We start from the raw sequence: 22,784 nt of genomic DNA on the forward strand, positions 1-22,784 counted from the left end.
TCCTGCCTGAGCAGGAGGTTGGACTAGATGACCTCCAAGGTCCCTTCCAACTTTACTACTACTACTACTACTACTACTACTACTACTACTATTATTATTATTATTATTATTATTATTATTATTATTATTATTATTATCTAAATTGTGAAAAGTGTACTGCACAGAAAATGACACAATCAAAAAAGGGTGGAGATCTTTAAATGGCTGTGTAAAATTGGAAATATGTTGTTGACTGAATTAGGTGAAGCAAGGAAACACCTCCTAGCAATTGGCTGAGTTTTCCATTCCTGTCCATGACACACATGGAGAAATATATATACAAAGAATTAAAGTAGAATCAATGAGAAACATAATTAATTACACATAGGAAAGCAGCTAATGAAACTAATCAAAGTACACAGCGTGTTAATGAAAGTTAGCAGCTGGGACCAAATTATTGCATTAGGCATAGCCAGAGAGCAACTGAAAATACATTCTATCCAGAGCTAATAGCTTATGGCATTGTTCTATATACAGTTACAAAGAAATCACTGAGGCAAAGCTCCCATAGTCCTGCCTGCAATAAGTATAGTTAACATGTTTAATTGCACTCATGCTATTTGGCTGCATTAACAACCAATGAATTTTTCCTCAATTATTTTTATATGGCATTGAATAATTTAATTTTAAAGCTAAATACAGAGGTAATTGTATGCATGCTTGAAATATTTGCTGCTTAAAAGTCAACATTTGCTAACAATTAGCACAACAGGCTACAGCTGTGTTTTCTTTATTTGGAAATGCTGAAATATTTGAATTTATGTATTATATTTAATCATCAGCTTCTTTTTTCTGAGTGCTGTCAAAATCAGCTTTAGAAAAAACATATACAAGGTTAGCTAGAAGTTGATTAATTTTCTTATCTGAAACATTTAAACTACACGTCAAAATTAGGTTTATGCTCATTTTCCATATTTTTCCTTACCTTCTTAGTTCTCATACTCTGCAATAGGCATAGTAATGCCTGAACTGCCAATAACTGGTAATGAATACAATAATTTTACACGAGGTTCCTTCACCACTTTAAGTTTTGCCTTAGATTGTTCAAATCTCTCCCTTGCCATTACATGCGTCACATATTTCCTAAATATTTTCTCTTCAACATTTTGTTTTTGTAACATCTGTTGCCTGGGTGGGGGGGGGAGAAATGGAAAAGAATTCATAATTATTACCAGTTCTAACTCAGATATTGAAAACTCTCTTTTCTATTGTTGTTGTTATTGAGCTTAGAGTGGTGCGGTGGCCTAGAGGTGAAGATGCTTGCCTCCCACTCGAAAAGTTGAGAGAGTTCAATCCTAGGCAGCAGCAGATGTTTCCCTATTAGGGCACAAAGAATAAATATCTGCTGTGAACTCTGCATAGGTATCAGGAAGGGCATCTGACCAGTAAACGCTCAGCTCCATCCAGTCACTCCGACTCCACCCCGATAAAAGGGATTATAGGCTCGTAAAAAGAAAAAAAACTGGACTTGGTATGTTCTTTTTTTACTTTCCATTTAATAAATCAATTAAGCAATGATTTTTATGTCACATAAAAGAAGCCGTAAGACCCCCGACTTTATTTTGCTCATTATAGAATAGCTCTAAAACATAGGTAACTACAAACAGGCAAAGATTATTCATCAGGATACTAATAAAATAATGAATAACGTATACTATGATATTCAATATCCCCAATCAAAAACAACAGATACCATACCTTAATGTATTATTAACATTATCTAATATATATAATTATAGAATATAATGAATGGGCACTGTAGTATTAACTATAGTTTTCTAAGAATTTTTTAGAAATGCAATTTTCCTACTTACACTTTTTTTAAAATGTAGGATACTTTATTATTAACAGCGATTTGTTCTACTATATCCCATATATAGCAAATCAGACAGCAATAAGTTGGTTAAAAATAACTCGGGTCTGTTTTAGCAGGGTAGGGCATGCATCCTGGGCAAGGGCACAATTACCCTGTCACCCAGTGCTTCTGAGTATCTGCTGCATTCAGGCATTTTTTTCTCCGGCTGTTGAGAAGCTAACACGGCCTATCCAAAGCTTCAGAAGACTTCCAAAGTCCTGCTAGTTCAAGCTCCAAGGTGGCTTTGGGAAAGAAAGCCAGGTCCTGCATTGGATAGACTGCACATATGTGATGGTACAGGAAGTGGTGCGTGGCAGATGCTTGAGAACACTGGGCAACAAAGACAATTGTGCCATTACCCAAAACTTGTGTGCCTTTGGAGAACAGCACTCCTCAATGATAGCAATGGCACAAGAATTAAACTTAAGGCCTGGGCCAGGGGTAGGCAACCTTGGCTCTTTTATGACTCGTGGACTTCAACTCCCAGAATTCCTGAGCCAGCATGACTCTACTTCTGCTTGGCCTAATGCTACGACTGAGTGCTGCTATACAGGGTGGCCTAGATGTGGGAGGAGAGATGGGCAGAGAGGAGGAGCTGCAATGCCGCTACAGAGCTAAGTGTGGGCATGCTGCCAAACACCCTAACTTTTACCTCATGACTGTAAGGGTGCTGCAACATTCATAATTATGAGCATGGGTTGTAATTCCCTGTCATAATATCAAGCAGTCAGAGAACTAATGCTCAGGGTCCACCTGTACTGTAGATTCCATTTCTGGTTCTGCTAAAAAGTGCTTATATATTTGTCTACTATTTCTTTTTTGTTACAGTCTCTGCCCTATAAATACCTTTCCCCTGAGTTACGACAAGCCTCTACCCTTGTATCCCCTTGGAGAGCACTTAAAAACTGACTCTTTCTCCAGGCATTGGGATAGGGTGATGCCAGGGTAGGATGAGAATTCATGAATTCGTGAATTCATTAAAGAAATGTGGCTACACACGAGGGCTTTTGGGGGGATTTTATTGCCATTGGTTTTCTATTGTTTTTCTATGATTTTATCAGTTGCATGTTATCCAGACTTGTTTTGAGATGGGAGGCTATAAAAATGTGGCAAATAAATAAATATCATTAGATTTATAGGTTGCCTTTATTTTATACTAACTCTAGGCAGTGTTAAACATATTTAATATTTTAGAATGTATGGCTGGGCTATTTTTGTTAGTATTTTATGTATTGTTTATACTTGCATTTGAAGTATTGAGAATGCTATTATAGAAACAATAAACAAATAATCAACTAGGGGATATATAATGGTATATTATTTTACGTGTGGAATATATTATATTTCATCCAAAAGGAAGTTGTTCTGGATTCCATTCTTCCACTTGATTTTTCCATAACATTTCCTCTTTCTACATGGGCCACAGTCCCCTCCATTCAGGCAGGTCAGCAGGAAGAATTTTCAAAGACTTCTGCAGACTAGTCAAGAAGGGAGATGATAATCTGAATCTTGAATGAGGGAATATAACAGTCAGAATTGAAAATTAATGTCTCATTCCTCTCATTCCAATTCCTTTCCCTTTTTAAAAACAAACTGTAATTAACTATGTAAAAAAATAATAATTTTCAGTTAATTAAATTCACTTTTACAGTCTTTGCTAGATTTTTTATGCATCAAGTGTTTCATTAACTTCTTTCTGTAAAGACAACAATAAATGTTGGCAACAATAGACATTAATTTAATTAATTTCCTACAAAACACAACTAACAAATAAAGATTTTTTAACCAACATACATTTTTTCTGCTGTATCGAATAAGCCCATGCAGAGGATAATAGAGGAAAAAAGAATGACAGTTCATATTACATTTTAGCAAAAGATTATTCGCTGACTTAATGAAGCAAAAGAAAATCTGCTCAAAAACAACAGAGTTGCCCACATGTCTCTAATGTCATAATTTTGAAACAGTAACATTGTTCAGGTGTAAATGGGCTTAAATCTGTTTGTTATTGTTTTTTTTTTTGACAAACTGAAATGTAACTAATTCTGAGGCCAGAATTTCAGTTTGTGGCTGGGTAGGGGGAAGACTTCGACACCTATAAACCAATCAAGGAACTAAGAGAAAATAGTAAAAAAAAATGAAATATGACTCATAAAAATAAACTGCTCCCATAAAAGTTGGTTTTTTTTGGTTTTATTTATAGTTGCCCTAGGTATCTTTGGATAATCTGGCTAAAATACATGATTTACCAAGCCCTAACGTTGTTATATTTTGGGCTTGTCTTATCTTACATAAAGAATGTATTTTTATACATTTTTTTTAAAATAAATGTACCATTCATAAAAAGAAAACATCTCTCTCTCTCTCTCTCTCCACATACAAATATACACAAAGACAAAGAAATAACCAGCTGAATTACAGACACAGATTCCTATAGCAGCTTAAATTTTAATATTTTATTAATCCTGCTTAAGATCTAATTTTTTAATAATCTAAATAGTCCTCCACAAATATTTCATTCAATAAGGATAATCCACTGTCTTACCTAGCTTTTGAAGCAAACATAATTAGAGTTTCCTGATAAAAGTAGCAATAAGCAATATTTTGCATCAGTGACTTTAGTTTCATAAGAAAGCATATCAAACCCATAAAATATACCAATAAGATACAATGCTGGGTGAATAGTTAACTCCTATATTTAGCATCATTGTTTAAATAATTTAATTATCTCATTATTAATTAGTCAGCTGTACTAGCAAAATAATACAATAAGCATGTACAAGGAAATTAAAAACAGAACAACAGTTTCCTCAGTCTCCAAGTCCAAAAGCATGTTAAGTTTAACAATGGGCCTTTGTACACACCCTTGCTTTCCTACATAAAACTAAAGATTGTTTATTGAATTAAATAGGAAACAATAACAATGGTGTACATAAAAATGCTATTGCCAAGGATATAAATTCTTCTGTCCTAAGATATTGCCTGGGAGGATAAAAAATTGTCAAAAAACATTTTAAGTATAAGCTCTATGGATATCTTAGGGCCTTTCCAAAGTTGCAGTGCTAACTACCCAGCCTTACTATTCCGATCAGCGCTCTCCAACTTGCCTTTGTTGCCAATCACTGCCAATCACTTAACCTTTCTCCATCAAAATAAGCCTAGCATATTTACACATGGTCATGTTTGTGCTGTGCATACTTGTCCATGACAGTAAGGAAAAGAGGGAAAAAGCAACAAAACGTGCCTTGGGATGCAAACTGGCCTTTAGCTACATACATGAGATGTCCCAATGCATATGTAAAAATGTAGAGAGCTTTTATGGTGAGGTTGAAAGTTCATTCTCACAAACCCGCAGTCACACTCTGCCAGGAATTATCGAGAACCAAAGACAAGGTACAGAAGGATGAAAGAAACAATGAATATACAAAATCAACTATAACCATTGCAACCAATTCTTCGTGGACAGACATCACGTCAATTAAAAAACAGGATCCATGAACACCGGCTGGCAGTCAAACACCATGATCCCAAATCCTTAATCTGTATTCACACTGACACCAAACAGCACCAGTTTGATTGGAACAACACAAAAAATCATTGGCCACACTACCACCCACCACGCTCTTGAGTTCATCAAAGCCTGGCACTTCACAAGCAATACCATCAACAGACACATCGACCTACAACCAGCCTACGATCCCCTCAGAATCCAAATCAACCACACAGCCAACCAGAGACAGCACCGACCCTCAACCAACCCACAGAAGCACCCCCAACAAGCACTTCACCTCCCAATGACTCTGACCTGATGTAACCTCTTCATAACAAGACCCATTGTAAGACTCCCACTGATGACTCACACCTATCACAAGACCCATCACAAGACTGTCACTTGACACACCCACACCTGAAGCCCTTATATACACTGACATCCCCTAAACTCTGCTGAAGATGTTACCTAGCCTGGTAACAAAATAACCGTAAATCAACCCATAAGCTTGAAGAACGAACTGTTACCCCCTTCCTAAACCTGAACTACAGATATTCGCCAATATTGCAAGCTTTTCTGACATCTTGACATACATTTCCTGCAGGGCCACTGTTGGGTGAAAGTGGGGACATTTCATTTTTCTTTATGATTTCAGAGAGAAAGCTGTTCACCCATGCGAAAAAAGCAAATAAAGCCAATACCAACAGTATGAATTACAAAAACATTTCCTATGAATGACATATACTGTATTATTTCCATCTATTTTATTTATTATTATTTCCCCAAAGCTCAGTGACACAGGAAATGTTTTGCATTCACAAAACTGGTTCAGCTCCTAGCCTGTGAATCCTTTTTCCTTTCCTTTCCTTCATCCTATTTCGTTTTTTGGAATTATATGATTGCTTCTTAGGTATTACTCTTTCAGGAGTAATTTAAGTATGGACATTTCTATTTTCATATATATAATTCATATTTATTTGAATCATCCTTAAAAATAACTCTTAGATCAGACATGCCAAACTCAATGGCTGTTGGCCAAATCGGGCCTCCAGTGGGTTTAGATATGGCCTGCGGGGCCACCCTGGAGATGACAAGGGGCCGGCCCCTGCCAACCCTGGCCCACCCCAGCCTAGCCAGGCGCATGCATAAGAGGCGGTGAGCATGAGGGGGCTGGCAGTGCCTGGCAGCAGCTGCAGCTCATTGGCCCCTCAGCCGCTCATTGGCCAGCAGCAACGGCCAGCTGGAGGTGAGCCAGTGCATCCATTAACCTGTGTTCGGCTTCATCCCATATACCCTGTACTTGCAAACCTTGTAGCACTGCAGCCATCAGTCCAGCCTTTAAATGGCAGGCAGAGGCAGAAGTGCGGGGGAGGCACACAATCTAGCTCTTCAGATGTGCTGGGCAGACACCCTGACATCGTCCCATCCCAGCCATAGCAACCGTGGGCAAGTAAAGACAGATGGTGGGGGCATGGAGAGGCAGACTAGCTGGTCGCTGTAACTGCCACACTGCAACCACTGCCCACTCAGCCTCTGCCATCCAACCTCATCCTCTAGCTCTTTGAGGCTCACCTCATCCTCTAGCCATTTGAAGCTCACCCTCCAATCCCGCCTTCCACCCTTCACTCCCACTCAGTCACACCCTACATGCACCACACTTAAGCACCTTGGGATCCTGCAGCCAGGTCACTTCCACCCCACCACCTGCCTTGCCTCACCTTGCTTCACGCCATGGCGGCAGCAAAGGCTAAGCAGCAGCCACCCCACCCAGCAGGAATCATGCTGCCCCTCCACTCTCCTCCAGCCCAGGAAGCCCAGCCTGGCCAAGGAGAGCAAGCACAGCAGCAGCAGTCTTGAGGAGTATGTAAGTTTGGGGGGTGCCTCCCCAGGGAAGTGGAGCTGGGCTGGGCAGGACCACAGCTATGCATCCAGCATGAGTGTTATATTCCCCTCTCTGGCCCTGCCATACAGTGGAGAGGGTGACCCAGAGCCGGCCCCGTACTAACACTCAGCTTGTACTGCCCCATGCTCCCATCTCCCCACCTTTTGTCCCGTGGGCTAGGTCCTGTCCGCTGCCTGGCTGATGGGATGAAAGAGACAAGAGCGTGGGGTGGCATGAGCCAAGCATGCCATATGGCATGGCCCTCACCACCATGTGGCAGAGCTGGAGAGAAGGATGTGGCACTCATGCCTGGATTGGCCAGGCACCCATGACATGTGATCCACCCTATGGAGGATGACTGCACCCTGAGCCTTGGAGCATAGCACCCAGTTAGTCTTGATCCCCCAGGCTGCCTGGACCCTGGGCAGCAGAGGGCAAGCACCGAGCTCCCAGGGCACCAGGATCTGCAGCCCAGACTTGCTTCCCCGAGGGGTGCCTGGCCATACTTACCTCCTCCTCAAGGCTGCTTCTCAAGTGCTCACTCTCCTTTGGGGACAGTGAGGCTTCTCTGGTGGACGATGCTTTGGTGCTCATCCAGGTCTCACCTTCCTCTGATGGAGACCTCTGGATCCCCCTCTCCCAGCCTTGCCTGGCCTCCCACATGCATTCCTCAATGTGAGTGACATTGAGTTGGCCACGTTGAGCTGGCAACACCCCCCATCCACGCCCACCCATCCGTGCCCATCTGGCCCTTTGAGGGCAACCATAATGTTGATGTTTCCCTCAATGAAACTGAATTTTGATATCAGATAAATATTTTTAAAACTTTATATACATATATATATACATACATATACACATACATACATACATATACATATACATATACATACATACACACACACACACACATACATATATCAAAGCTTATTAAAAAAAACAGACATACCTTTCTTCCTGAAAATGTCCATACACCTCTTTTCGTTCTTTTTGTTCTTGTCTAATTCGTTCTAGAACTTTTTTTCTTTCATTTTGGATTTCCACGTTTTTTCTCCACCCATCAAGTTTTAATAAACCTCTAGTCAAAGAAGTATGTTGAGTGCTAAAGCGCTGAATGAATGAGTTTTCTATTAGCTTTCCTTCTTTCTTTTCTAAAAAATTATTATATTTTTTTCTCATCCTAATAATCAACTTGGATTTTCCCTCTTCAGACTTTTTAAAATGAACTGTATCCATCATCTTTCCCTTTTCATAATTCCTTTGAACATTATCTATTTTTTCTTCTTGTAAATGATGAATGTATTCTTTAGCTTCGCTTTTATCAATCAACAGCCGCATAACATCTCGCTCCTTCTTTGCTTGCAGGTCCAACTTCTGACTTTCCCAATATGCTTTTTCAATGGCATATAAAGGGTGAAGTCTTACAGATCCATATGCTTTTGCAAAGACTCTCTTTTCAATACTGCCAAGTTCATTCATTGGCAAAGTTTGTGGTGCAGGACGTGTGATGTTACGCATATCATGCGCAGTATCAAAAAATTCTCTCTCTCTCTCTTTGTACATTTTCCGATGTTCATTCAGAGAATAAAAAGGCATTTTAGATCCTGAAAGTCTACACATAGTTGCCATCTTCATTTCATTTTTTTCTCTCTCTATGAAATCTAATATGAAACAATTCAATTGTTATATTGTTATATCACAAAATGATATTAAATAGTGACAAAATGATTGTTAAAATTGCCAATATGCTATTTATTACCCTGATTACAACTACATCCAATTGGAAAAGCAATGTTATTCTTCCAATTGATTTTAGGGTTGCATGAATGAGACCGGAAAGAATTATATTACTGGTGAAATTCAGTCCTGCAAGTTAAAGCTACCTGTAGCCCAATGAGAAAATTCAGAATTGCTTATTTGTTTGTACTCTCAGTCACGTAATGAAAATCTGGACCTGTTAAAGGTCTTGTGATAAACTCCCACGGAAACCAATGGAGCAAATTAATCAAACATATACTTCATTGTTTAAAGTTGGGTACAACTGCAACCATCTGTAATCATTTTTAAAGGTGTGTGACTCTAATTTATTTTCTTAGCTTCTAATTGATTGAAAAGCTTCATGCTAATTACTTCTTTGTTCCTGAGCATCAACATTCATTCACAAATTGCAATGGCTAAGTCTCAAAAGTGAGAAACATTTGAGTAAAGGCACTCCAAATTTATACCGGAAATGTGAATAATAAAAAAAGATATTTTATTGGGCTTGATAGAAGTGTAAAAAAACTAGAAATTTCTGGATTCAAATACCTATTCTGATTCATAGGCTTTTAAAGATTACTACACAATCCAAACTAGATTTGTTTTCTTTTGATATCGATGGACAAACAGTTGGAAAAATGTTATGGAACTGCGCTTTTGTACCTGATAATTGTAGCCAAATTTATGGTATGCAGAAAGATAGAAAAATTCAGCACTATCCAGAAAGGAAGAATGATTGCTGAAGATGATGGAACTTGCTGAGAAGGCTAAATTGATTATTTTGGTCAGAAAAAAAGATAATATCCAAATTTATTGCTGGCTGAAAATACCTGATAGATTATTTGCATGAAAAATAAAAAATGAATGTATGCTTTATGGTTTTGGTGATTAGACAGGACAGTTTATAAAAAGAACAACGCTCCCTTGTTACCAGAGTAAGAAGTAAATTTAAATTGAATTAATAACTGCTGGAAAGAAGATTGGAAGCTACTTCTTTGTATCTTTTTTCTTTCTTTTCTATTTTTTCTTTTCTTTTCTCTTTCTTGCAAACACACACGTGCACACACATACATGTATATTATATATCTATAAAAAAGAAACATTTAATCTGTTCTCAGGGGCCTTTCTAGAATCACCCACAAAAAAGAACCCACTATATAATTTTGTCCACAATTTAAGAATGTAATTCTGTTCTAGATGTACATTGTAAACTTTATCCTTGAATTCTCAATTTTATTTGCCTATTTCCAGACTTGCATCTCCTACTATAGGGCTTTTCGGCAGTGGTACGGGTACCACCTGTGGTACATTGGCACCCAGCAGGTGGTACGCGGCTATCCTAGAAAAGTGGAAGCAGAGGAGGGGAATAAGCTGAATCGGTGGCAGCACTGCCCAAGCCTGAGTGAGAGATGGCTGGAGCTGCAGGGCTGTCAGGGCTCAGTGGAAGCACCAGGATCAGCGCCAGACTCCAGCTGGAGCTCGGTGCTGATCCTGGTGCTTCTGCTGAGCCCAGAAGAAGCACTGATCAGCTGGAATGTTGCAGCATCTCCAGGGTCTTGTGATTTACATTCAGATGCTTGGCAACTGATTCATATTTATGATGGTCACAGTCCCAGGGTCATGTGAAGTGATCAAAACCTGCTGCAACCACACAGCAGATGGGGGGAATAAAAACCAAACACCCCCACCCCATTCCCACTGCCAATCCTCAACAGAAATGCTCACAATAATGAAAACTTCGGACAGGAGGAAGAGCGCGGCTGGGCAGGCAGGCAGGTGTCTTGCTCAGCTGTGCCTTGGGGGGGCACTTTTTTCAACACCATTGTAACTTTGAACAGTCACTAAGTGAACTGTTGTAAGTCGAAACTACCTGTACTTTATCACTTTTTTCCTTTTTTTTGTCATCAAGTTTTTGACACCTTGCTAGGTGACTGGTGGTACTCGGATGTTGCCACATCCTAAAAGTGGTACAATGGCTGAAAAGGCTGAAAAATCCTGTCCTACTAGATTAACAGTGCTCAAAAGTTGGATGGTATCTTGATATAATTTCCTCTTTCTCTATTAGTAATTTTGGCAAGCTACTTTGAGGATAAATGGAAGCAAGGAAAAATATTTGTCTCTAATCCTGGCACCTTTTCCACTCTTATCAGAAATAATCAGAACAAATCCCATGTGACCTTTGGGACAAAACTTTGTATATATTTTTATTAAAACTTTTTAAAAAGATTAAAAACATAAACTAAGAGAAAGGAAGGGAAAAAAAAGAAAAAATCAACAAAAAAACAAAAAGTGCAAGAAAAGAAAGTCAAAGAAAAGCAGAGAAGATAATATAGCTTTTATTTTTTTATTTAAACATTTCAATAAAAATTATAGGCAAAAAAAGACTTTGCATAAAAATAAAAAATGTACTTGTGACTTAAGATTGTGATGATTATATAGAACAGATTATAGAAAGAAAAGCAGTAAAACACTTCAAGATCACATGATGTGTTAATACCACTTTTTAATGCCCTGGTAAGACCACACTTGGAATACTGCATCCAATTTTGATTGCCATGATGTAAAAAAGATATTGAGACTCTACAAAGAGTGCAGAGAAGAGCAACAAAGATGATTAGGGGACTGGAAGCTAAAACATATAAAGAACGGTTACAGGAATTGGGAAAATCTGGTTTAATGAAAAGAAGACCTAGTAGGGGTGACATGATAGCAGTGTTCCAATATCTCGGGCTGCCACAAAGAAGGGGTCAACATATTCTTCAAAGCAGCTGAAGAAACAATGGATGGAAACTAATCAAGGAGAGAAGCAACCCAGAACTAAGGAGAAATTTTGTGACAGTGAGAACAATTAACCAGTAAAACGACTGTCCTTCAGAAGTTGTGGGTGCTCTAACACTGGAGGTTTTTAAGAAGAGAGTGAACAACCATTTGTCTGAAATGGTATAGGGTTTCCTGCCTGAGCAGGGGTTGGACTAGAAGACTCCAAGGTTCCTTCCAATTGTGTGATTCTGTGATTCTATCTAAAGGTCAAAGTATATTTGTATTTATAACTACTGTGAAGAATAAATGAAGTGACTGGGGCAACATTTTGAAGTGACTCAAATAATAGTACCAGCATAGGCAGTTGCTCTTTGTGTTTAGCTTTTCTTCTTTTGACCTCTCTTTGATGGGTATTCTTTTTTCTAAACACATATTTATATTTCTTTACAAAAATATGTTGCAATTGTTCAAAGAAGCTAAAGCTGAATGACCTTGGGTCAGCACTCCATTGTCCTGGCCTAGAGTTGTAAAAGTGCAATAGATGTTATTGTGCCCAAGCCTGTCCTGATTCATCAAACTTATTTTAAATTTCAGACAGCATGTAATGGCTATCTATTCTCTGCATGCATTGAGGATTTTTTTTCCCATTATTTTTACCAAGCTCTCATACCCTACATTAGGGGTGTCAAACTTGCAACGTCATGTGTTGTGTCGCGACATATCATGACTTTTTTGCCATTGCCAGCAATGGGGTGGGCATGGTTTCACTATGATGCATCCGGCCCAAAGGCCAGCAGTGTGACACCTCTGCCCTACATACTTTATTTTTAATTTATGCATAGGTCCAGGTGATAAATAGAAAATAAATAGAACTTGGTGAGACAAAGAAAACAGCAATTACTTTCTGGTCCCCTCTAATAAATAAGTTTTCCCCTTAATGTTAATTAACAATTATATTCAAGACACAGTATAAAAAAAAACCCCACATGGAATTACAAACTAATTAAGACATGTGGAAAAAAATGGAAGAAAAATAAAACAGAAATGTTGTGCAATGGCATCAACATGGGTAAGGAAAAGGTGCCTAGCAACAGATGGTGCCAAATATAACCTGGGAAGCTGTCCCATTTGGTGGCAAGCCAAGTCTAATTTTTTTTACATCATTGCTGCAAAAACAAACCAGAAAATGAATATATAAATAACTAAAATTACACACTGCATTTCATTTCTTCTATATAAAAAGTAAATTAACATTTTTTTTGTTTGTCCTATGGTAAGAAGGCATTTTAAACAATAGAAGAAGCATTTGTTCTATCAAATCTACATCTAAAAATAATTTAAATATAAAATATATGAGGGAGAATACAAAACTTTTTATGCAAGATATGTGACACATTTTTGTCTGCTATTGTCCATCATGATACATCTTATAGCAAGGTTTCCTATCAGAAATAATTCAGCATTTTTTTTTCTTAAAATTATTTATGTAGATAAAGAAGCTGCCACATACTCCCAGTCTATTGCCAATATTAACAGAACTGAGTAACAGACTGAAAGACATGGGCTCTTTTCTCCTCTTTTCCTCCAAATCTCCAAATATATGCAGATAAATACACATTGGAAAATATATGTACACCGATTGATATATTTCCAAATCAAGGGAATCTCTCGGGTGTAGTAATTAAAGATGCTGGGTTTGAAGATGCCATCCTCAGACAGGTGCAAAACTAGCTGGGTGATTTAGGTCCAGCAGGACACTTCTGAAAATCTTGCCATAAAAACTGCAGGCATCTGTCCATGTAGTCACCAGGAATTAGGACTGACTCAAAATATGCATATTCTTATACTATTAAAAAACGTACTAGGTCAAGGGACCTGCAGGAAGTGATTATGAAAATTCAGCCCAATATCTCTGACATGTTCCTAAGTACCAGAACTGAATAGAAGTTTACAATTCATATCATTCTTGAAATGAATCATGTTATCACTGTTTCGTGTGTTAGTGGATTTATCATGTGTGACACAAAAACAGAGGAAAATATCTTCACGGATTTTCAAAATAGCAAAAGGTGGCATGAGCTACCCATAGTAATGCATTTATTTTCTGTAAGCAGCCAAAGTTGTAAGGAACAGGTGTAAAGGGATACTAATTCTTGTTTCTGTTTTCCACAAATAAATCAGGAGTTGCTCAGAATTATAATTACGCATATTACCTTAGATTTGAATTCATTTATTTATGAGATAAAAATGGCCTTTACAGCACACATTTTTCATTTCATAATTGTCTGTTTTACACCCAAGGAACATTTTTTTCTCCTTATTTCTACTGGTAATGGGAGGGCCACAACATAATGGATGCTGTCCAAAGTACACAGAAATGTTTTTGACTTGGGTTTGAAATATGTCACTCATTATAAAGGCATCTATGATGTTCTTCATAAAGACATAGCAATAGCACTTATATACTACTCCATATTGCTTTACTGTACTTTTGGACAATTTACAATATTGCCTTCAAAATCATGGTCCTCATTTTGCTGACCTCTGAAAGATGGAAGGCTAAATCAATCTTGAAGCCTGTCAGGATCAAACTCCCAACTGTGAGCAGAGTTTGTCTGCAATATTGCATTTTAACAACTGTGCCATCAGGACTCCTACACATAAAGTGTAATTTCACATAAAAATATTTAAATTATGTCCACCAATTTATTCCCTACTCTGAGTATATGTCCCAACTAATTTTATAATTTTTATAACTTTATAAGCAAAATGTATTAACGATCCCCTTCCTGAAACACTACACATTAAAAATGCTGGTTATGTTGATATATCTAGTCTTTTTATCCTACACTTCCATGATAATATTTGTATGTAACATTAAAGCTTAAACACAGCAATCTTAAATGGATAAAAATTGGATTAATAAGTGAATATAACTATCAGACATCAAAGTGAAAGAATATTCAGAAGTCTGTACATACTATAGAAAAGACACTTGTTATAGAAGTTAGGTAACTAACCCTTCTTTGTTGACTTTGATTCCTTCTGTTTAATCTTTTTCTTTTCTTCCAGTCTGATAACAGGATATTTTAATCTTCTTAAAGTTAAACGAAATTCTTTAAGATTGTTCATGTCTATAATCTGTTAAAATCAACATTTCATTCATTAAAGATCTGGGGGAGAAAAATGCCAGAATTTTTCAAACAGCAACAGATTTTTTTTATTAACTTTATTACTGTACATGTAATAGTGCAGCAAAATTATGCATTGTGAATTATGCTATTCTTTTTCTTCATTTTTAGTCCTTTTTTTGAAAAATTGTTTGTCTCTCTAGGCAGCATCATGGTTTGCATGGATGAATGATTGCTTGTTCCAACCTCACACCTCTCTGCTCCTTGAATAAATTCCAGCTTTTAGACTAAACAACCCTTTCACTCATCATCTGTTACACCAAGATGCATTTCTTTGCAGCGAGTACATGACAAGGGCACCTTAGCTTTATCTGTGCAAATAAACAAGAAAAGCTCTTAGTCTGAGCAGAAGCATATGCTACTCCTAGGGCATTTTAAAATAACTTCAGAGCTGCTTGAGTTGAAAACCTCTGTTTACACATATCTACAAGTAGAAGCTATAGTTAAGTGCAGATTTCAGCCTTTATAGTCGTTTATCAGTGGAAGACATGGAAGGGAAGAGTATCATTTAACCAACTTAATTAACATAAATGTTTATAACCAATAAAGAAAGTAATTTTTAGTTGCCATATTGAAAAAAAAAAGATAAGAGTTTCTGAGGTCAGCAAAGCCCAACTGCATGCTTGGGGGCAGAATGAATCAAGTGAAGAAGAAATGGGTTGTGTTCCCATTCCTCTCACCCTAGTTATTTATTCTTAAAAGGAATTTCCTGACACTGAAACCAATGGAATGAGTCAACCTAAATTACATACCCATTGAAAAGGGAAAGACTTTGGATATAATGGGTCTACGTTATCTCCCCTACCAGGTAAGTATGGTATTCCCTTAGCACATTTTGGTTTCTTTCCAATAACTGAACGCTCAATGAAAAAAAAAATAGTGGGATGGGATAGCCTTACAGCAAATAGTGAATCGATTTCCTCCATTAGCTTTATCTCCTTGAACATGGGAGGATGAAACCTAAAAATCATATGGAGCTTAGGTACTCTCTCAGAGAACAGAGGTTTGGGTTAATTTTTTGTCTGAACCAATACAGGTGAATTGGTAAACAATACCGGATATTTCGGGCGTCCGTTGTTCTTTTGTTTAAAAGGAGCACTCAAGAGATCTTACTATTTTAAATGTTCAGGAAAGTAAAAAAAAAAAAAAGGAAAATCAAACATAAATAAGAGAAGTATTTTCGTGCCATTCAAAGTAAGGCAAAAGAAAAACATGAATAGAGATTTTCCAAAGACAAAGAAATTAGGAGCTAAAAGTCAGCTCTCAAAGCTATGCACCAACAGGAACAGCCTTAAAATCAAAATAGTTTTTAACTGATAAGGAAACCCCCTAAGACCCAACTTAGAGTTTCTTTCTATACAAAGTTATGGCATGGTGTCAGCTGTACAGTATTTCTTACATTATCCTGTGTCGTTTGCTATCCCTAAACCATTGTAACAATTTAGTTATTGTAAAAGAATCATGTGCAGAAGCAAGTTTGTAGTTTCAGAACATTCCACAGAATGGAAATGTTGAGGAAAATCACAAAATACAAGGGAAATTTAAGAATTTAAACAGGTAATTTTGTGGAGTTCATTAGTGAGTTTGTTAAAGCAGTTACTGTTACTAATGACACTATAAACCAGAAGACTTCCCATAACACTTTATTTTTTTCTATCATTCCTTGAACGTTAAGACAATCAGCCTGTAGGCAGGGAATATAAATATTCATATATTTATTGGCAGTATTTAAAAATTTAGTTGTCTTATTAATAAGAGTGCAATGATTCCAAATGCTATGTGTATGTTTGATAGTTCAGCTTATGCCAAGTTACAAAAAAAGAGGAGTTATTCTGAAGATAACGGAGGAGAAACTACGTTTGATAGCTAAGTGCATCAAGATGCTGTAGAAAAAAGAACATATCATTTCTAAAAGAGTTTTATAGAGATGTATTACTGAAATATATATTCAGGCTTTGATGATACTTACATGGCAAAGCCATAGGCCATCATCATAGGAAGCAGTAGCAGATGTTGCTCCCCACAACCGAAGTAATTGCATGTCAATTTAAAATATATCATTGCAATTCCTAGTAATGAACAAGCCTTTTTTATTTCAAGCCATTCAATCTGACACAGATTGCAGCTAGTTTGATTTAATATTATTTTCTCTTACTTTTGAATGTAATTTAGACACATCAGTGCTGAAATTCGTTCCAATAGTTTATCCAAACAGACTGCCAGGATTATTTCATTTCAATAAAGAATATCAATTAAGACATAAAATAATGCTAGTGTGCTTAACTATGCTTTTCAGAATTCCACATTATATGTTTACATCTGTTAGTTCAAAGTAACATTTTCTCAATTTTCTCAATTTTTTTCCCCCCAGGATGCTATACTGGCTAATTAAAAAAATGCAATCCAGATATCAGCAGATTTAAACTAGGTGCAATTATTCAACTTCTAAACATTCCCAATTCCTTCAAGCTATCTACATATGGCTTAGTTTTTATCTCCTTGATCATGCTTTTCTGAGCCTGACCCATTTTGTCCAAACCCTTCTTAATTTGAGGTGACCAGGATAGCACATAAAATTAAAGATAAATTCTAATCAAAGCAGAATAAAATATAATTGTTACTTTGTTGTTGCCTATGAACTATACTTCTATTGATGCAACAGTTTTTCCCTTTTTTGTCACCATAACACATTACTGATGTATATTTACTTTGTAATTAGCTACTATTCTAATACAAATCAGTGATTTGTTATTCTATATCTGTGCATTCAAGTTATTTAATTACCTTATTTTGTATTTCTGTTTAGTAAGTTTTCAGATCAATTACTCTATTTCTTTAACCTAGCAAGATGATTTTGCATCTTATTCCTCTTTTCTACTGCATTAACTATTCCATATAGGTTTTTTCATTCAAAAACCTATCCAAGTCATTAATAAAATAGTAAGTATATGGGCCAAGAATTAACTCTCTGGCATGTCACTTAAAGTTTGCACTAGTTTGATGAAAAAACATAGTTGAGTATCCTTAGAATATAACATCTGAACTATCTATGTTTTCTCTTAATTACCATAATACAGAACCCACATTCATCTATGTTCTTAATCAGAATGTCTTGAGTACTTTATTAAATACTTGGCTGAAATCAAGCTTCATCATATCTAACAGCAACACCACAATCTACTCCAGAAATTACCGATGAAAAGGATATACTTCTAAGTCATCAAGCAGTAAACAAAAGAAAAACTATTATATAGAAAAGCAATATTATACAATTAAAAATAATCACTATGCAATAATCAAGGCACTAAACAATCAACTTAACAGCACAAAAAGTTACATATTAGACTTCACCAGCATCTGGGGGATGCCTAACACCTGGGGGAAAAGCCAGATATTTCACTAAATATTTGGCCAGCCTATATAATTTACCTTCTATTGTCTATCCACAGATATTTTATCTAAAAAACCAAATAGACTGAAACTCTATTTACCTCCATACTGTCATACTCCAGGTAATTAGTTTTATTGGAGCAGAACACTCCACTAGAAAAGAACTCTGATCAGTACTGTGCATTGCTTTGCTACATTTTTAATGCTTTTCCCTGGATCTACCAACTTTTTGGGAACAATATGCAAATTGCAGATTACTATAGTTTCTAAATTAAAGCATAAATAGCATACTTACTTGGATTGCAGGTGTACCTCTCTTAAAACTTGTAGGCTGTTCTTGCTTAACAGTTTCAGAGACAGGGCTTTTATTAGTGTCCACAGAAGTTGTATGCTCCTTCTTTCTACCTCTGATGTAACGGCTGTACCACAGAACTTCAGATATAGGACTCAGGCTATTAAAAAGTAGTTTGACAATTTTATTTCAAGGAGTTAAAACAGGATTAATATTACGTACATTCAAAACAATATAAGTAATATGTATTTCATTTTTATACATTTTCCTTGCAGATTGTTGCATATATTTTCTAAAGCAAACAACCAGAAAATTACCTGTCAAAACATTATCACATTATTGAATGCACAAAATCAAAAACTGCATCAAACTGCTACTGACAAAAGTACCATGATAAAATTTTATTCTATAAAATTCAGTTGGATACAATTGCTTTCAACCTCATAATATTACCGTATTTTCCGGCATATAGGACGATTCAGCATATAAGATGACCCCTGACTTTGGTGCTGAGTTGCATGCCTAGAAAGTCGTCTTATATGCCGGAAACTACCATAATTTCCGGTGTATAAGACGACTCGGCATATAAGACGACCCCTGACTTCGGCGCTGATTTACGTGCTTTAGAAAGTCGTCTTATACGCCGGAAAATACGGTAGTTTAATGTAATTCTATGCAAGTTTATTCAATGTCCAAATATAGACCATAGGGTACTGCACCTCTGTCATTCTATGTATGACTTATTTGGCTTTAATTTATATATCATTGATATATATTAATATAATGCCCTCCATTAATCCATATACCAATAATTATATTTCTACCACAAATTTCATTCACTATGTCTCAACACAAGGAGAATGGTTATTTGGCCAAAATTAGCCGAAACAACCATTCAGGGCAAAAAGTACACAATTCATGTTTAACACGTGTGTGCTTTGTAAGAGAATGTCTTACAGGTAGTCCTTGACTTATGTCCAGTCACTTAGCAACTGTATGAAATTACAACAGATCTCCCAAAAGGTACTTATGACCTTCCTGATTTGGAAATGACGATGGCCACATTCCCTTCCTCCAGTCACATGATCAAATTTTGGGTGCTTGGCCACCAGCTAACGTTTATGCCTGTTTGCAGCATACCGCAGTCACATGACTATGATTTTCAATGTTTTTTGCCAGTTTCCAGCATTTAGTTCCAGTTTCTGGCAAAAAAAACCCCACCCATTGGGTATAGTGGAGTTGCTTAACAACCATGGCATTCACTTAATGTTCACTGCATTTGCTTAACGACTGCTGGGTAAAAATGTCACAAACCTGGGTCCAGTCATGTAGTGACACACTTAACAACCGCAATGACTTACAACCGAAATTCCAAGCTCAATTGCAGACATAAGTCAAAGATAACCTGTCATCTTTGTGCCTGCACCCACATACACAAATATGTATGGACAAGCATGTACTACCTGTACCGTACATGCTTACCCAGATACTAATCTCAACAGTAGAGATAAAACCTGAGATAAGGAATTTTCCATCAAATCAGGAATGAATGACTGTACTTTGAAAATGGTAAAACAGGATATTGGAAAGCTATAGCAAGTCAGCCCTAGGTTTCTGGTGAAAATGATTGCCACATGCATCATAAAAGAAAGCTAAAGTTCATATGATTACCTTATTCCAGGGGATATTTAATTCCTGGTTAGGCATAGATATTTGAAAAAGTGTGCATTAACTGCCTTCCGGTTTCCAAATGTTATTTACAAATTCAGAAAGTATCTAAAGTTTCAAGCTACTTAAGTACTCTAAGTTCAAATACAATGTTTATTTCCCACCTTGTGCCTGCCACTCCAGGCAAAATTTAACAAAATGTAAATAAAAACTAGAATATACAAAGTTAAGCCTCAAAATACAATAAAGAGTAAAATAATTAGTAAAGCCATCTAACAATCATAACCCTGGCATAAATCATGCCTGTGTAGATGTCCAAAATACTGAGAGAGTGGAAGCCAAACATAATCCACAACGCCTTGTTTCTCCTGGCAGTAACATAGGAAAAGGACCTTCTCTTAGTGAAAGAAAGATGAGCCTCTGACAGTGGAGGCCTCTTCACTTACAAATGCTCTTTATGGGAAATGAGGGGGCTTGGCACTATTCTTCTCCAGACTGCCTCAAGGAGATTATTCACTGAACATTTCATTCACTAACCATGTCCTGTCATTATTCTTTAGGGAGGTTTATTTTCAGCTGAGGTCCTCAGCATTCAATAGCAAAAGCCCTTATTTGACCTTTTTTTAGCTTACTAATTTATGAACCGCTGCATAATTTGTAAGTCATCTGACTATACAAGAATCTTGTTTAAAAGCGGCCCCATCAAACTGAAAGCCATTTTATATATCTCATAATAACACATAGGAACTAAAAAAATGCCTCCTTAAAATAATGCTACCATACCATGCATTGTATATTCAAGAACTGGAGTATTTGGCAGTTCAACTGAATAGTATTTGCCTAATGTACAAAGACCTATAATTAGAAAGACATTTCAATTGTATGTTGAAATATCAAATATGAATATCAGCATAACTAAAACTTCCTCATGCAATAATCTTGCCAGCTTTCAAAGCTATTTATTTTATAAATTTACTCATAGCTCCCACTGAATATTACAGGCATTAGTTCAAATTTCATTTGTGTCTGATTTTTATTTATTTTAAAAATTTGTATAGCTGCCCAGCTTAGAAATGCAACTGAAGCGAGGCATCAAGGATAAGAGAAATAGAGGTCCAATGCAGAAGACAGGAGGCTTCTTACTGTCTCAAATGGTATTACAAGCAACAAAGAGAGACCTAGAGGCTGAAAGGGAAGCTCTGTTGTGGAAACCTTCTTGGCATTAAAAGAAGTCTAGAATAAGACTGAAAAGAGAAACTTAAAATTATATATACTGGATTTAAGGCATTTTAGAACTATGGATAGATTTAAGGACTAAGTTCTTGAGTTAGAAGTAAGAAAAATGGGTGCTTATTAGAATATATATATTAAACAATGTATTTTTTGGAATTATAGGTTTATTTGTATGAAAATTATTATGTAATGGAATGAAGAAAACTGAAGAGGTGTTTTAGATTGGGACTGAATTAATAATTAATTGAATGTTATTTTAATAGGATGATGTGTTTGTATGATAATATGGACGTTATTAGGTTTGAAATCAGAACCTTGTCTAATGGACTTAAATGATTTAAGGTTGATATTATTTTGTCAGTTTAAAGAAATTGATTGATGGATGGATTAGATATGTATAGGATAGATCAATATTTTATTTTAATTGGGAGATAGTAGTGGAAGAAGAAATAAACAAGATTTATGATAAAATTAAGGAATTAGGATGTATTTGGAAGGGATGCCTGAATTGATAATGTGGTTATTTAAAGTTAAATTTGATTATAGTATTGTAATTGTACAAAGCTCTAAAACAGGTTTAGGATTAATAGAAATGTAAGTTAGAAATAGATTATTTTAAATATATTAAGCTATTTGAAAGAAATAGAGAGGGAATATTTGATGTACTGATTGAGTTATTTGTATATGTTTTGTCTTTGGATTTTTGATTACCCCAGCACCACAGTATGTCTTGAGCACTTTGTCTTAAGAATTAAAAATCCAATAAAATTTGTTTTAAAAAAAGAAAGAAATGCAACTGAAGGCTAACAAGGGATTAAAAGCAAAACAAAGTAAATAATAAACATAAAAGAATCATAACAACAGAATGTAAAAAAATATATAAACAGCAGCCTAAGTTATAACATATTCAAAAGATTAAATTCTTTTTCCAGATGAACTCATCCAATGTCCTAACCTATGACTGCAGCGGGGGGGGGGGGAATCTAGTTTTTAAAGACTTAAAGAAGGCCAAAGGCTTCTGAAATTCACAGGAATGCTGTTCCAATGTCCAAGCACTTTTTTCAGAGAATGCACACTTCCTGCGTCTCATTAAATGGCAACTGTACCGATGGTTATTATAGAGTATAGGATAATATTGACTAGCTAGCCTTTGCCAGACCAGCATTTCAGTCTCCCTCTCTTCCCAATTTCAAAATATGGATAATAATATAATCCATTTTACAGAG

General features: G+C 36.3%; 1 protein-coding gene across 18 annotated transcripts in view; it reads right to left on the minus strand.

Moving 5' to 3' along the window:
• LRRIQ3 (leucine rich repeats and IQ motif containing 3) overlaps positions 1–22,784 on the minus strand; it is a 139,804-nt gene that overhangs the window by 96,370 nt on the left and 20,650 nt on the right. For 10 of the 18 annotated variants that reach the window (XR_005554735.1, XR_005554730.1, XR_005554732.1 and 7 more), the window contains exons 6-8: positions 18,661–18,817; positions 14,805–14,925; positions 8,216–8,927 (exon numbers count right to left, since the gene is read on the minus strand). Coding sequence is in view for 11 of the 18 variants with exons in the window: in XM_039327218.1 (XP_039183152.1) it covers positions 8,216–8,927; positions 14,805–14,925; positions 18,661–18,817 (990 nt within the window). In the remaining 7 variants the exon portion in view is untranslated. Of the gene's footprint in view, positions 1–964; positions 1,168–1,518; positions 3,403–8,215; positions 8,928–14,804; positions 14,926–18,660; positions 18,818–22,784 lie in introns of those variants that run through there. The other 8 variants (XR_005554729.1, XM_039327212.1, XM_039327211.1 and 5 more) reach the window with 3 other exon arrangements.

This window comes from Crotalus tigris, unplaced genomic scaffold (genome assembly GCF_016545835.1).
Source record: "Crotalus tigris isolate CLP2741 ecotype Arizona unplaced genomic scaffold, ASM1654583v1 scf7180000024358.1859470, whole genome shotgun sequence".
NCBI classification, from domain to species: domain Eukaryota; kingdom Metazoa; phylum Chordata; class Lepidosauria; order Squamata; family Viperidae; genus Crotalus; species Crotalus tigris.